General features: G+C 40.8%; 1 protein-coding gene across 2 annotated transcripts in view; it reads left to right on the top strand.

The window, feature by feature from the left end:
• The window catches only part of LOC121275892 (rho GTPase-activating protein 21-like), a 271,818-nt gene that overhangs the window by 137,934 nt on the left and 118,080 nt on the right, over positions 1-15,804 (top strand). For both annotated transcript variants that reach the window (XM_041183702.1, XM_041183703.1), the window contains exons 5-7: positions 832-924; positions 3,365-3,443; positions 6,896-6,950. In XM_041183702.1, coding sequence (XP_041039636.1) covers positions 832-924; positions 3,365-3,443; positions 6,896-6,950 — 227 coding nt within the window. The remainder of the gene's footprint in view (positions 1-831; positions 925-3,364; positions 3,444-6,895; positions 6,951-15,804) is intronic.

Raw genomic sequence — 15,804 nt, forward strand, 5'->3', positions numbered from 1 at the left:
CACGACCTTTTAACAAATGAATAGAACAATTGTTAAACCAGAAAAGATGAACTATATTACAATACTCCTTCACCCGCAACTGCACCTTTACAGATATATATAAAGATTCATATGGATAACGCAAGTTACAAAAACTACCTTATACTCTCAATGTTCCATTCACAGTAAGTACACTGTCCATGTAAACCAATAGGCGACCTATGGTCAGGCACACTACACTGAAACCAATTGATACATGCCACCTCAAACAGATACTATGGATCTCTCATCAACCCCCACCCCCTCTTTCCCCCGAGATGCATGTCACACCATGAGCTAACCGGTCTCACTGAATTGTGTCTTTCACATGAGGGCGCCTCATCTCCACTCTCGAAGAACTTGTTTTGGAATCTTCTCCCAAGTGGTGCTTTCTCTCTAGAAGCCTTCGATAGGTATTTATATTTGCTAGGAACAATTATATTTTAAAATGACTTCTGCAGTGTACAACTCACTGAAAACATTCAATCTGGTTATGGATATTTCAACTGAATTACTTTGAGATTTTTTTTGTGCTGTATTAAACCATAAAGTGTTAAATCCTACTTTGGCTACATAGCAATTGACAGTCCAGCTGATATTCTATGCTTGGGAGTTTGGATTGTTTCTTGAATTCATCCAGTTTGATCCCCATAATCTTGATGTTAAATGGAGTTGACTTCTTCAAGAATCTTGTTGACATCCAATTAATACTTTCACAGGCATTAAAAAATAGAATTATCTTCAAATTTTCACAGCCTGATGTGAAATATTTCCCCCTTTTAAGTTGATGTACAAGCCTCTTTTATTTTACAGGGCAAACCAGAGGCAAACTGGAGCCAATGGACACCATCTTTGTAAAACAGGTTAAAGAAGGTGGACCAGCACATGGAGCTGGATTATGTACAGGTACTGAAAGATCCTTGTGCTCTCTAGTGTTAATTAGAGCACATGGTTGCATTGCTGTATTTTACACTAGCCTTTTCGATGTGTTGAGTTAGGTCTTGTATTGAGGCTGCACCTACATTGTACAGAATGGTTTAACTTTGCTATACTCTGTAGAAATGTTGCAACTTCTGTGTAGCACTAAGATACCCACACTAAAGTGCAAATTGTATGTAATACTTTAATTGTACAGATCGTTGCATTTTAGTAGCATTTGTATGAAGGTGCAGGTGTATTTTCTCGAAAGCTGAACGTCTCGAGAGCCAGCCTCATATTGTAACTAAAATCCTTTATTGCTCCTCAAATTTTCAACTAAGTTACTTTCTGTTCCTGTAATTCATCTTTTTCATTTAACATGGTATGTCATTCAGCTACATTATGGCCTGTTTCATAGGGCTGGAAGTTATCCAGTATTGGTTGAGAGATTTAATTTGTATATATTTAAACTGTATGCACTGTGAAATTTGTAGTTTTCAACTGGAATTCATGCCTGACTTCGAACTCTTTTTAGAAACAATGGCCAGAATTCTGTTGGGCCATCTGGGTGTCTCCCACTGGTTGGAGAACTGGTGGAAATCCTCTTGTCATTTCCGTGAGGGAGGCCTGATGAAATCAGGTGCCTTCAGGCACTTAAGCGACCACCTTAGGGCCTTCCACAGTTGGGACCTCAATCATAAGGAAGTCCTGCCTGCTGAGAGCTACCGGTCAATAGAGGCCAGCAGCTACCTATTGCCACCAACACCAGCAAGAGTGATAGCAGCTGGTGGCAATGCATCCACTGGAGGTGTAGATGAGCGAAGGTGGGTTGGGGATCGTGAGTTGTATGGGGGGATGTTGGAGGTCAGAGGCAAGTGTGGGAGATGGCTTTCAGCAGCCGCCCTTCCTGATGCCGGGGTCCCTCAATCAGGCAGTTGCTGGACTATGAGGGACACCATCCTGGAAAGCCACTGACAAACCAAATGGGGTTTTTATTCATTCGCAGGATGTGGGCTTCACTGGCTGGGCCAGCGTTTATTGTCCATCCCTAGTTCCCTTGAAAAGGTGGTGGTGAGCTGCCTTCTTGGAGCGCTGCAGCCCATGTGGTATAGGTGGACACACACTGCTGTTAGAAAGGGTGTTCCAGGATTTTAACCCAGCAACAGTGAAGGAACGGCAATATATTTCCAAGTCAGGATGGTGAGCGACTTGGAGGGAAACTTCCAGGTGGTGGTGATCCCCATCTATCTGCTGCCCTTTTCCTTCTAGATGGTAGTGGTCATGGCTTTGGAAGGTGTTGTCTAAGGATCCTTGCTGAATTCCTGTGTGCATTTTGTAGATAGTACACACTGCTGTTACTGTGCATCGGTGGTGGAGGGAGTGAATGTTTGTTGATGTGCTTTGTCCTGGATAGTGTCAAGCTTCTTGAGTGTTGTGGGAGCTGCACTCATGCAGGCGAGTGGAAAGCATTCCATCACACTCCTAACTTGTGCTTTGTAGGTGGTGGACAGGCTTTGGGGAGTCAGGAGGTGTTAGGCAACCTTTAGGAGGCCTGGGAAAGCCATGCAACCCCCATTAAATCTGAGGCACAACTAAATTGTGGAAGGCTTGGGGGTAATGTGTCAATTGGCTCATTAATGAGCCTAGTTGACATCCTACCACAGGTGACCAGGAATTCTATGTCATCCTCTTCTGCCCTCTGACTGAATCGGACAAGGCTTTTCCACCACTGGGAGACTGATGTGGGGCCTCCCCTGCAGTTAAGTAGGCCTAATTGCCATGTTTCCCGCTGTAATGGAGTGCATGAAATCCAACCTAAGGATTGTTTTAAAAAAAAACTAACTGCAACTGCCAGTTTAGGTAAGTACTTTGAGTTTCATCACAGGAGTATAATCACCAGCATGGATTATTTGAATCAAATGGCCTATTTCCGTGCTGTAGTTTCTATGTAATCCAAATATTTTGGATCCAAAAATGATGTCAATTTCTGATCTTTTCTACGTGTGAGAGATATATGTGCTTGCTGTATGATTGATTGGAAAAATAGATTCTGCATCTGGGTGTGAAGGTGGAATAAAGGTGCAGACGTGATAAATATGATCTTTACAAAAACTTATTTAGTAATTGGGCACTAATGGTCAGACTACATGTTCATTTTTATCTGTTTAAAGATTATTAACTATTGGAAATAGCCTATTCAAAATTGTGCTTCAATTTAAGGAAACTTCATTTAGAAACCTTATACGAATCACTTCAAGAAACACTGAATTCTATTCCTAGTAATTAAAAATAATGCAATGTTTCAGATCATTGGGACTTATCCTACTTGGTTGTTGAATCTGATAAAAAGCCATGATTTGTTATAGGTTCTGGTGTTTTCATAATTACTTTAAATTTTTGACTCAAATTCTTTCTTTCTGCAATTCAGGTGACCGGATTGTCAAAGTAAATGGGGAAAGCATTATCGGAAAAACATACTCCCAAGTTATAGCCTTGATTCAGGACAGGTATGAATGCTATTTTTTTGTAATTTAGCAAGTTTATTCACAATAATAAAGCAGGAATCTGAAGTGAGCTTTGATGCTCTGCAACTGCGCTTGCGGCACTAAGGGAAAGGTGCCAAGATCACTTGCACATGCGCCGACAGCCGCAGTGCAGGCTAAGTGCGCATGTACAACATTTCCTGTGCCTTTACACTCAGTGGCAGGAGTTGGTTTTGCAAATAAGCACTTTGAAACAGACCAAAAGATTTTAGTACTATCTGGCTTTATGTTTAACCAGATTGATCCTTTGTCCGTATTTTAGCAGTGACATTCTGTTCTGGGCTGAGTGCAGCTGATCAGTTTAAGAAGTATAAAGGTCTGTCCTACTAAAAAAGACTTATTTTTTTTGTAGAAGTTGATTTAAAGTAATGTTATTTCTGCCAATGTGTGTAAACCTCAAAACACCTTCATAGTGTTCATAATTGACATTCTGGTGTATTTTACGGACATAGTTGGCAAGTGGGAAGCACAAGTTAACATGTTACTGTTAGTTCATAGCAACCTGAAGTGTGATCATAGCCAAAGAACACTTCCTTTTCATTTGTGCTAAAGTAAATGTTGTGACTGTCTTCAAAGTTCTAATGAATTACCGTCACTGCGAAGCATTTCTTCCCCACCCTCCCTCACAGCTTTATTGCCAAAAATTACTCCATAGTGAAAGTCCCTTGTCAAAGGAGAGTTCAAAATGTTATGACCATAAAAAATTACGTATTTCAATATTTTTCATCAACATAGCGCTCTGGTTCTTCATTAACACTGCTCTGGTTTGCAGCAGAGAAATCTGATAGTTTCTTTGCTGCATTATAATGTATGAAATTTGTTCTCTTTTAAAGGTGGATGAAACACATGGGGTGGGATGTTAATTTGCACCAACGTTCTCTAAAATTATTTTTAATGGTGAAGAATCGAAGTGCCTTCTTACATTGGGGGGCTAGCCAGATTGTTATGATTTCCATAGAGACTGATAATGTTTTTTAAAAAAAGATTTGAACTCCCAGTTATTAGCTAAAAGAATGACATGTCAAGATTTCATGTTTTAAAACTTCTACTGTATCAAATGACTAAAAAACACTATTGACTAAACACTATTTTCTTTTGTAGGCAACTTATACTTTAAGATATAGAAATAAACGGTTCCTTGTTACTTATCACACAATGCACTGTCCATAGAATTGCAGTTCTTACAACAAACAGTTCAGTTGTTCCCAGTGGGTTGCTTTGTTTTTACTTTTCCAGCTGGGTAAACTCTAATCCTAGAAATGTCTCTTGCTGTGAAGGTTACAGAATCATAGAATAGTTCAGCACAGAAGGAGGCTATTCTGCCCATTGTGCCTGTGCTGGCTCACGATATTTCTTCCTTTTGCTCCAAGCTAGGCAAGTCTTTCAGCCTCCTTTAATTCTTCAAAAACTCAGTCTTCAATTCGAGAATGAGCTCTCACCTGTGTTCTGCATAGTAAGTGATAGAGTCAGCATTTTCTCTGCTCAAGGTGCAGGTTGATAATGTCTTTTGCTCTTTACCTCTCTGGCTCCAGACCTCACAAGACAAAACTGCAACCCTTGTCTGTCTATGATATTCCTGGGTTTTTAGGAAAGTCTGTAACCTGATCTCAAAATGGCTTCCTCTATCCTTTTCTCCAGGGCAATGGAAAACACATTAGCATTGTATCCAAGTAAAAACACTGATCCCAACTCCCTTTCATCTTAGAAGTAAATGGATAGTTTACAGCACTACTGTTTACAACTTGATACTTAACACTTCTCTGAGACTTTAAGAGACTCAGGGCCTACACATTGTAGACTTACAAACTGCTGTTATCTCCTAGCGTAAACACCTTGCACCTTCCTCCCAATAAAACAACCTGAGCCCCTTTGATCTTTAACAACGAAACCACCAGGCTTACTTTCAAGCAGGCTGCATCACAGGCCACATGACCCCCTTCATCTACCATACATTTAAAGCTACTGCCCAAACTATAATAATAAACCTAACGATCCAGTCCTAAAGCATAATCTTATGAACCTCAATTGTAACAAGATCAATCACAGTAGTGTTTTTCGGTCACGTGTACTCATGAATAGTTATCCTTGGATCATGTTTTAGTCATTCCAACATAGAATTAGATTGGCTCAGTTACTAGGGCTATCACCTTTTAATCACAAGGCGGGTTGTTGAGGGCATGCATTTGATATAGTTTATGGATTTTAGCAAGTCTTTTGATAAGATTGCACATGACAGACTGGTCACAAAGGGAACAAAGGCAAAGTGTCAAATTGGAACCAAAATTGGCTTAGAGGCAGAAAGCAAAGGTCGGTGGATGTTTTTATGACTGGTATTTATCTCTCTTTATCCTTCAGCCTGCCAAACCCCAGTTTCCCCCTCCACAGTTTTGCTTACTCCCTAATCTGGCATAAAGACAGAAAATGCTGAAAATACACAGCAGGGCAGACAGCAGCCGTGGAGAGAAAAACAGTTAATATTTCATGCCTGTGACCTTTCATCAGAACTGGCATAATGCCAAATCCCAGCATCCTACCACAGTACTGTCTAAAACAAAGTTACCAAAATGCAGGTAAACTGCGCACCCCTGGTCTGCCAAATACCAGATATTTAACCCCAGCTGTTAACATTGTAAACACTATCTTGTATATTCTCAACTTTAAAACCGGTAAGAGGTAACGATTAAAGAAAGAACTTGAATTTATATAGTACTTTTTACAACCTCAAAATGCCCCAGTGCTTTTTACAGCTAATGTACTTTTGAAGTGTAGTCCTGTGGTAAGGTTGAAAATGCAGCAACCACTTTATGCATAGGAAGATCCCACAAAATCAATCTGATTTTAAAAAAACACTAGAAAATCTGTTTTAGTGATGTTGGTTGAGGACAGTATTGGCCAAGACCACCCATCTTCTTAGAATAGTGCCATGGAATTATTTATCATGAGAGGGCATATAGGTCTCCTGTTAAACATTGCGTTGATAGTGCAGCTGTCCCTCAGCACTGTACTGGAGTGTCAGCCTAAATTTTTTTGTTAAATCTCTGTAATTATACTTGAACCCACAACCCTATGACTGAAAAACAGATGTGTTGCCCACTGAACCATGGCTGACTTTGTTTATTACTTTAATGCAGCCCTGTGACAGTGTCCTTTACTGTTTGTTTCATGCTTCTGTGTCTGAAGGGTGAAAGCTTGGTTGATTGGGCAAAGATGAAAATAAGCTATATTAACTTTCTTCCCCGCAAGATGGGATACTTCTGAAAGGGCTCCATTTAGCATCCAAGATAGAGATTGCCAGTTGAAAAGACTGAAACTTAGCTAAACCTGTGGGAATTTGATTGTATTTGGCTGCCTAGCATTGTGTAGTTGTTGATGACAAACAGAAGTAATGAATACATCTGTTTATGCTGTTCTTGCAGTGACTCTGTGCTGGAGCTTTGTGTTATGCCAAAAGATGAAGACATCCTGCAGCTGGTAAGTTTTATAGTGTTCATTTTGCTGCTTGCAAGGTGGGTTTTTTGCGAGTTGAAACCTCTCTGTTTTGCTGATGTCAGTATAAGCAGATTGCTAAGATTTTTGGTCATAGCTGGGCTATCCAAAGCTCAAGTTTAACATCCAGTATTTATCCTTGGCTACCTTAGTTATTGTTTTTATTGGGATATCGAGAGTCTAGCTTAACATTCCAGTTAGAGTAAAACTTTATCTGACAATATATTTGAAATGTTACGCCAATATATTTGAAATGTTACGCGTGAAACATAATCTTCAGTGTTTCCACTATCCATGGCCTCAATTACTGCAAAAAGTTTTGTGAATGATGGGAGACTAGTGGGAGTTGGGGCTGAATTACTTGTTTTCTCTAGTCTCCTCTGGTTTGCTTCTTCCTGGTAAGATCAGTCTATATTGAAATAGCTAGCTTGCTGGCTCAGAGCTCCCTGATGCATCTGTTTTCAACTCCAGCTGCTGGACTCGCCATACTCCTGAGAGAACTAGCAATAAGGTTCCCCTTGGAGCAGAAGTAAGCCATTTATCCTTCGAGCTTGTCCCACCATTCATTGAGATTATGACTGACCTGTGACCTAACTCCATTTATCCACCTTTTCTGTATATCCTTTGCACCTTCGGTTAACAATAATGTATTAATCTCAGATTTAAAGTTAACAATGGATCTAGCATCAGTTGCTGTTTGCGGAATTGAATTCCAAATTTCTGCCACCCTTTGTGTGAGAAGTGTTTATTTATTCACCCCTGAAAGTCTAGATCTAATCTTTAGACAATGACTCCTCTTCTGGACTCCCCAATCAATGGAAATAGTTTCTTTCTATTTTCTGTATCTGTTCTCTTTTGGTATCTTGAAAACTTTGATCAAATCAACCGTTAACCTTCTAACTTTGACAAATCTACTGGAATTTTTCGAGTATGTAACTAGTAGAGTTGGTGAGGGGAAGCCAGTGGATGTAGTTTATTTGGACTTTCAGAAGACTTTTGACAAAGTCCCACATAAGAGATTAGCGTGTAAAATTAAAGTGCATGGGACTGGGGGTAGTGTATTGAGATGGATAGAAAACTGGTTGGCAGACAAGAAACAAAGTAGGAATAAATGGGTCTTTTTCTGAATGGCAGGCAGTGACTAGTGGGGTACCGCGGGGATCGGTGCTGGGACCCCAGCTATTCACAATATATATTAATGATTTAGATGAGAGAACTAAATGTAATATCTCCAAATTTGCAGTTGACACAAAGCTGGGTGGGAAGGTGAGCTGTGAGGAGGATGCAGAGATGCTTCAGTGTGATTTGGACAAGCTGAGTGAGTGGGCAAATGCATGGTAGATGCAGTATAACGTGGATAAATGTAAGGTTATCCACTTTTTGGTAGCAAAAACTGGAAGGCAGATTATTATCTGAATGACTATAAATTGAGAGAGGGGAATGTGCAACGAGACCTGGATGTCCTTGTACACCAGTCACTGAAGGTAAGCATGCAGGTGCAGCAGGTGGTAAAGAAGGCAAATGGTATGTTGACCTTCATAGCCAGAGGATTCGAGTACAGGAGCAGTGATGTCTTGCTGCAATTATACAGGACCTTAGTGAGACCACACTTGGAATCTTGTGTGCAGTTTTGGTCTCCTTATCTGAAGAAGGATGTTCTTGCTATAGAGGGAGTGCAGTGAAGGTTTACCAGACTGATTTCTGGGATGGCAGGACTGACATATGAGGAGAGATTGCATTGGTTAGGATTATATTCGCTGGAGTTCAGAAGAATGAGGGGGGATCTCATAGAAACCTATAAAATTCTAACAGGACTAGACAGGGGTAGATCCATGAAGGATGTTCCCAATGGTGGGGAATTCCAGAACCAAGGGTCACAGTCTGAGGATACAGGGTAGACCATTTAGGACTGAGATGAGGAGAAATTTCTTCACCCAGAGAGTGGTCAGCCTATGGAATTCGCTACCAGAAAGCAGTTGAGGCCAAAACATTGTATGTTTTCAAGAAGGAGTTAGATGTAGCTCTTGGGGTGAAAGGGATCAAAGGATATGGGGAGAAAATGGGAGCAGGCTATTGAGTTGGATGATCAGACTCGCAGGGCCGAATGGCCTACTCCTGCTCCTATTTTCTATATTTCTATGTTAACTTCCAGGGAATACAACTGTACTTTGAGTAATCCCTCCTTGGGGTTTAGGCATCATTCCAGCAAATCTATGCTGCACTGCATCTAAGGCCAATATTTTCTTCCCGAAATGCTCACGGTACTGCAGATGTGGTCTAACCATGGCTTTGCATAGCTGAGGCGTGTCTTCTATCCTCTTGTGTTCTAATCCTCTAGGCATAAAGGCCAGCATTCCACTAGCCCTTTTGATTATTTTATGTATCTGTTCATGAATTTTTAATGATCTATGTACCTGGACCCTCAAGACTCTTTGGACCTCCACTGTTTCTAGCTTTTAATCAAAAAGTACCATGTTCTGTCCTCTTTAGGGTAGTTCTATCCTCTTTGAATAATGGATGGTTTCATATTTGCCTATATTGAAATCTGTTTGTCACAGTTTTGTCCATTCATGTAACCTATTAATGTCTCATATGCTTCCATCTACACTGCTTAGAATGCCATCTATCTTTGTGTCATCAACAAGTTTGGATATGTGGCTTTCTATCCCATCATGTAACCCATTAATAAATATGGTGAATAGTTGAGGCCCCAATACAGTGGTACCACTAGTCACAGAATACCTACCCTTATCACTACTTTCCGTTCCTGCCGCTCAGCCAATTTTCTAGTCAGGTCAATAATTTGCCTTCATTTCTAAGAGTTTCAACTTTAGTGAACAGCCTCTTATGGAGATGATCAAATTCCATCCATAGATATTCCCCAACCCCTCCTGTCCCCTCTCCGTTGGATGCGACCTACCCTTTACAAAACCAGGCTGGTGCTCTCTGATCAGGTACAACTTTACATGGTCACCCTATCTTTAATTGTACACTTTAGTAATTTTCTGACAACAGATGTTAGGCTAACTGGTTTATAATTCCCTGATTTTCTCTCCAATACCTTACTTACATAGTGGAGTGAGATGTGCAATTTTCCTTTCTAAAGGAAAAGTTGCCAAAACGAGAGAACTTTGCAATTTTTTCAGCCACCTCCTGTATAATCCTGAGATGGAAATTATCATGCCCCTGGGAATTTTATCACTCTTTATGCCATTATTTTCTTTATTACTGTTGTTTTGCTTATATTAATTTTGTTGAGTCCCTGTCTTTGATTCAGTATTAGTGTTCTTGGGGGATGATGTAAAGTAATTATTCATCTTAAAATGCTGGAAAAACTCAGCAGGCCTGACAGCATTTGTGGAGAGAGAAACAGATTTAACATTTTGAGTCTGTATGACTCCTCTTCAGAGCTCTGAAGAAGAGTCATCGAAATGTTAAGTCTCTCCATAGATGCTTTCAGACTTGCTGAGTTTTTCCAGCATTTTCTGTTTTTATTTCATATTTCCATCATCTGCAATATTTTGCTTTTAAATATTCAACATATCTGCCTTTTTTCTTATTTTGATGGTCAGCATCACCATTATCAGTTTTGACGGAGCCCCCAATGCTTCTGACTACATTCATCTTTTCTAATATAATTGTAAAAAAAAAAAAATTTTGTTGATTTTTGATATCCCATATTCACTTTCATACTCGCTTTTTATAGATTTGATTAATCTTGTCGCCCTTTGCTGACCTTTGTATCTTTTCCATTCACCAGGATCTGTGCTATTTTATGTTTTTTGTTTCGTTATGTTGTCTCTTATCTCTTTGGTTGCCCATGGCTTTTTTGGGCAAGTAGAGCTATTGCCCTTTATGGATAACTGGCCTTCCCATTGAACTCCCCTAAATGCCAACCGTGACATGCTATATTTTGAATGCCATAATGTTTTTGCATCCATTGCTTTACTTGGTAGATAGTCACAAATATTTTGGGAATTATAGTACAGGATCCAAGACCTTTGAGACTCAAAAGCCCCACTCCACCACAAAAGTAAAACATGGTATATTTTGAATCTTAAGCTGTCCAATTGTTACCATTAAAAAAAAACTATCCAGTTTTTACTAGATTATCTCAATATTATTCTTCTGATTTATTAAGGTTGAGCAAATTTATCTGTTGAAACCTTGGGAACAATGTACTCCATGAAATCTTTGTCCAATCCATTTTTCTTGGGCCCATGAGTTCTGAGGTGGGACTATTACCTGGTATCTTTTTCAGTTTAGTTGCTTCTCTGTATCCTCTCCACAGCTGGGCTATCTGGACTTTCATGCATCAAATACTTCAGGCATGCCCTATTCTGTACAGGTTTGTGAGGACTTTCGTTAATTTGTCGTAGCCCAAAAGTTCTTGTTTGTGTTTTTTGAAACTGCTGTCATATATAGTATTGATGAATTCAGTACATTATTCATCACTGTTGCCAAAGCATCTTCTGTGCTTTGTCTGGAATTCTGTAGCTCATTTTATCTTTCTTCCCCACTCTCATTTGGTCAGATCAAATGCCTTCTTGCTCTTGTTCACCCAATCTCAATCTACTCTGCGTTTAATTCATTTCTTTCCCTGATACTTAGTAAACTACACCACCCCCCCTCCCCCACCCAACCCCATGATGTTTTGTAATATCCTTGGTTGTTTCTCTTCTAACAAGTTCTTTCTGCCAAATGTAAACAATAATGCCATTTGCACTTAGCCTTGAGACACCCCATTCACCCCTGCCTTCCATTCTGATGCAGTTTTGTGTGTATTTTTTGGGGGGGGGGGGGTGCGGGGTTTCTGACTACTTTCTAATCAAATCAGCAGCCTTCCTCCCTGTCCATTCCTTGCATTCAGAGCTTGTAACTTAGTCTTCTGTGTGGCACTGTATCAAAATCTTTGCCAACATCTAAATGATTGATGTCTCCTTATTCACTAGGCCTGTTATCCAGACAGAATTTTTGGATAAACTTTCCCTCCCTTGAAGCCCTGTTGATCTCTTATTAATCCACATTTCTCTAGGCGCTTTATTATTTTCCCTGCTGGATGGTCCCTGCTAGATGCCTGTGTTGTTTCTTTTTCTCTATAAATTTTCATTGCATATGTCTTTCTGCAAACCTTAGGCAATAGTTCTGTCTCCAGTTAATCCCTAAAAATAATTGTGAAGATGTGAATGCTTTCATTATCCAGTTCTTGATGGAATTATTTGAGAGATGCAATGAGCTGTTTGTAGTAACATAACATTGCAGTATATCTGTTTTCATGGAACCTGGAAGTGATACAATAATAAGGCTTTCAAAGAATCTAATCAGCCGTAAGAACAATATTTAAAGGATAGTCAATTAAGCTCATGAATGAAATTACACTTTGAACTTACCCCAAAACAACTTCTTAAAATCCACACGCTGCGTATCATATTTGTTCTTGTATTCCTGCAAACTATGGCTGTTATATTAATCCTAATGGCCAGTATATTTGTTTTATAATGTCATTTGCTCAAAGGATTATCAAACTTGCAAAAAGTTACTATAAAATTATTGGGTTTTTTTTTACTTCATTTGTGGGATGTGGGTGTCACTGGCTGGGCCAGTATTTATTGCCCATCCCTAATTACCCTTGAGAAGGTGGTGGTGAACTGCAGCCTTAAACCGCTGCAGTCCCTATGGTGTAGGTACATCCGCAAGTGCTGTTAGGCAGAGTGTTCCAGGATTTTGACCTAGTGACAGTGAAGGAACGGTGATATATTTCCAAGTCAGGATGGTGATGGGTTTGTGGTCGTGGATTTGGAAGGTGCTGTCTAAGAAGCCTTGGTGAATTTCTACAGTGCATCTTGTAGATTGTACACACTGCTGTCCCTGTCTGTCGATGGTGGAGGAAGTGAATGTTTGTGGAAGGAGTGCCAATCAAACGGCTGCTTTGTCCTGGATGGTGTCAAAGTTCTTTAGTGATGTTGGAGCTGCACTTATCCAGGCAAGCGGAGAATATTCTATCACACTCCTGACTTGTGCCTTGTAGATGGTGGACAGGCTTCAGGGAGTCAGGCAGTGACTTCCTATCCGCATGATTCCTAGCCTCTGACCTGCTCTTGTAGTCACAGTATTTATATGGCTAGTTCAGTTCAGTTTCTAGTCAATGGCAATCCCCAGGATGTTTATAGTGGGGAATTCAGCAATGGCAATGCCATTGAATGTCAAGGAGCGATGGTTAGATACTCTGTTGTTGGAGATGGTCATTGCCTGGCACTTGCCACTTGTCAGCCCAAGCCTGGATATTGTCTAGATCTTGCTGCATTTAGATATGGACTAGTTCAGTATCTGAGGAGTCGTGAATGGTTCTGAACATTGTGTAATCATCAGCAAACCTCCCCACTTCTGTCCTCATGATGGAAGGAAGGCCATTGATGAAGCAGCTGAAGATGGTTGGGCCTAGGACACTACCCTGAGGAACTCCTGCAGCAATGTCCTGGGATTGAGATGAATGGCTTCCAACAGCCATAGTCATCTTCCTTTATGCTAGGTATGACTCCAACCAGCAGAGTTTTTCCCCCGATTCCCATTGACTCTAGTTTTGCTCGGGCTCCTTGATGCCTCACTCGGCATGGCCAAATGTTTGCAGATTAACTGCAGTCTTATTGCCTTCTCCAGCTGACACTTTTTGTTACCAAAGCCATCGCTCAAAAATCCTTTGAATCCTCTTTGCCTGCCTCCTGTCCTAAATAGTCAAGTTACCAACTTTTCTCCAGAGAAGTCTGACTTTGGCTTAGTGTTTTTGCCCTAACTCTAATCTTGGTGATGTTTCTATTCTTCAGTTTTATTCACCTAGGTCCGTGGCACCTTCCAGTAATTTCACTTTGAGATGTCTGCTTCTGACTTCGGGCTGGATTTTCAATTAATTGGGGACACTCTGTGAACCTTTAAAAATGGTGGATGGGATCTGATTCCCAACACCATTCCTTGCGTCCCCAATTTTCACTAGCATAGGCGAAGTGGGCAGACAAAGAGTCTGCACCTTGCATTCCCTATCTGCCTGGCTCCATTGCGGGGCAGGCATTTCCCACTGCCTGCAATATTTTATGAAGTTGGGCCAGCTTCTCAAGGACTTGTGGTTCATGGCCCTTAAGAGGAATCATGAACCGTGCTCTGGATGCGAGAACTAACTTCCAAAAGGTCTTTCTCGTGCCCCCCATGCAACTCATGCCCCCACCCACCCCCAGTGGCCCCTCATATATTCTTCATGCCAACCCTTGCTCCTCGACCCCATGCCAGTGGCCCCTCATACCCCATGTTAATCCATTCCCCATCCACCAAACCCAATGGCCCTTCATACCCTCCATGCCAACTCACAGCACTTCCAGACCAATTCGATCAGTATACAGCCTATGCAGAACCACTAATCCCTATAGTAACAATGACATATGTGAAAAAAAAATTTTTTAAGCCATTTATAAATTCCTTTAAAAACTGTTGTTACTACAACCCTCTGAAAGTGTCAATCAACCAGATCTTTAAGTATCAAAGGCAGAAACTTTAAATACTTGACACCCTTTCATCTTGTGTAAATAAATCTTGAGCCATTGACAAAATAAAGTTAAGGTAAAAAGTTGTCAATCAAGAAACGCTTTTCCTTGTGTGCACCTATTTTAACAAACTAATGGATGTCTGGGATGCATAATGAGACTTGGCTGAGAGCTCAAACTGCCATTAGTTTGTTGAAACAGGTGCACACAAGGAAAAATATTTGATTGTCAGCTTTTTTTCTCAGAACTATTTTGACAATGACTCGATATTTATTTACGCAAGATGAAGCAGTGTCAAGCTTGTAGTTTCTGCTGTTCAGGCCTGGTTGATTGACACTTTTATCAGAGTTGTTGTAACAGATGTTTATGAATGGCTGTTTTTTTAAGCTTTTCCACAAATGCCATTGTTAGCATAGGGTTCATTGGTTCTGTATAAACTGTATGTTGGGTGGTATTGTCACAGGACTAATAATCCAGAGACCAGGGTATTGATCTGGCGACCCAGATTCGAATCCCATCAAGGCAGATGGTGGAATTTGAATTCAATAAAAATCTGTAATTAAAAGTCCAATGATGATCATAAAACCATTGTCGATAGTTGTAAAAACCCATCTGGTTCATTATGTCCTTTAGGGATGGAAATCTGCTGTCCTTACTTGGTCCAGCTTACATGTAACTCCAGACCCACATGTAATTCAAGACCTACAACAATCTGGTTGACTCTTAAATGCCCTCGGAAATGTTCTAGTAAGCCACTCACTAATTATGGATGGGCAATAAATGCTGGCTTAGCCAGTGACGGCCATAACCCATGAATGAATTAAAAAAGGGGCCTGGAAGTGCTGTGGGTTGGCATGGAGGGTATGAGGGACTATTGGGGGTGCATGGGGGCGGGGATTGGAATTGATGAAGCAGGGAGGGCTGAAGGGATCTGATGGATGAGGGCTGGAGGGCCTAATATCAAACAAAACAACTGGGACAAGTCGGGGGAACCGAGACAGGCCTTTTAACCAGCCCACCCGGGCACTTGGCAGCTCCAGTGACTACCTCTGAACTGTTTCCAGAGGCAGTGGGCCTGACTCTATCCTGCACCCCCTCCCACCCCCTCAGTCCACCGGAATGAAAATGGCGCCTTGTGAGGTGCTTTTTCCCCAAGGTGGGCGCATTGAGCCAGGAAATTTCCTGACTCCTAACTGCCTGAAACATGAAAATCCAGGCCTTTTATCTCTAACCTTTGCTTTGTCTTCACTGTCTCTTAGGAGACCTTCCTCCTTGGAAATTTTGTTTATTTTTCATTCTATTCCCAAAAA

This window comes from Carcharodon carcharias, chromosome 3, assembly GCF_017639515.1.
Source record: "Carcharodon carcharias isolate sCarCar2 chromosome 3, sCarCar2.pri, whole genome shotgun sequence".
Classification (NCBI taxonomy): domain Eukaryota; kingdom Metazoa; phylum Chordata; class Chondrichthyes; order Lamniformes; family Lamnidae; genus Carcharodon; species Carcharodon carcharias.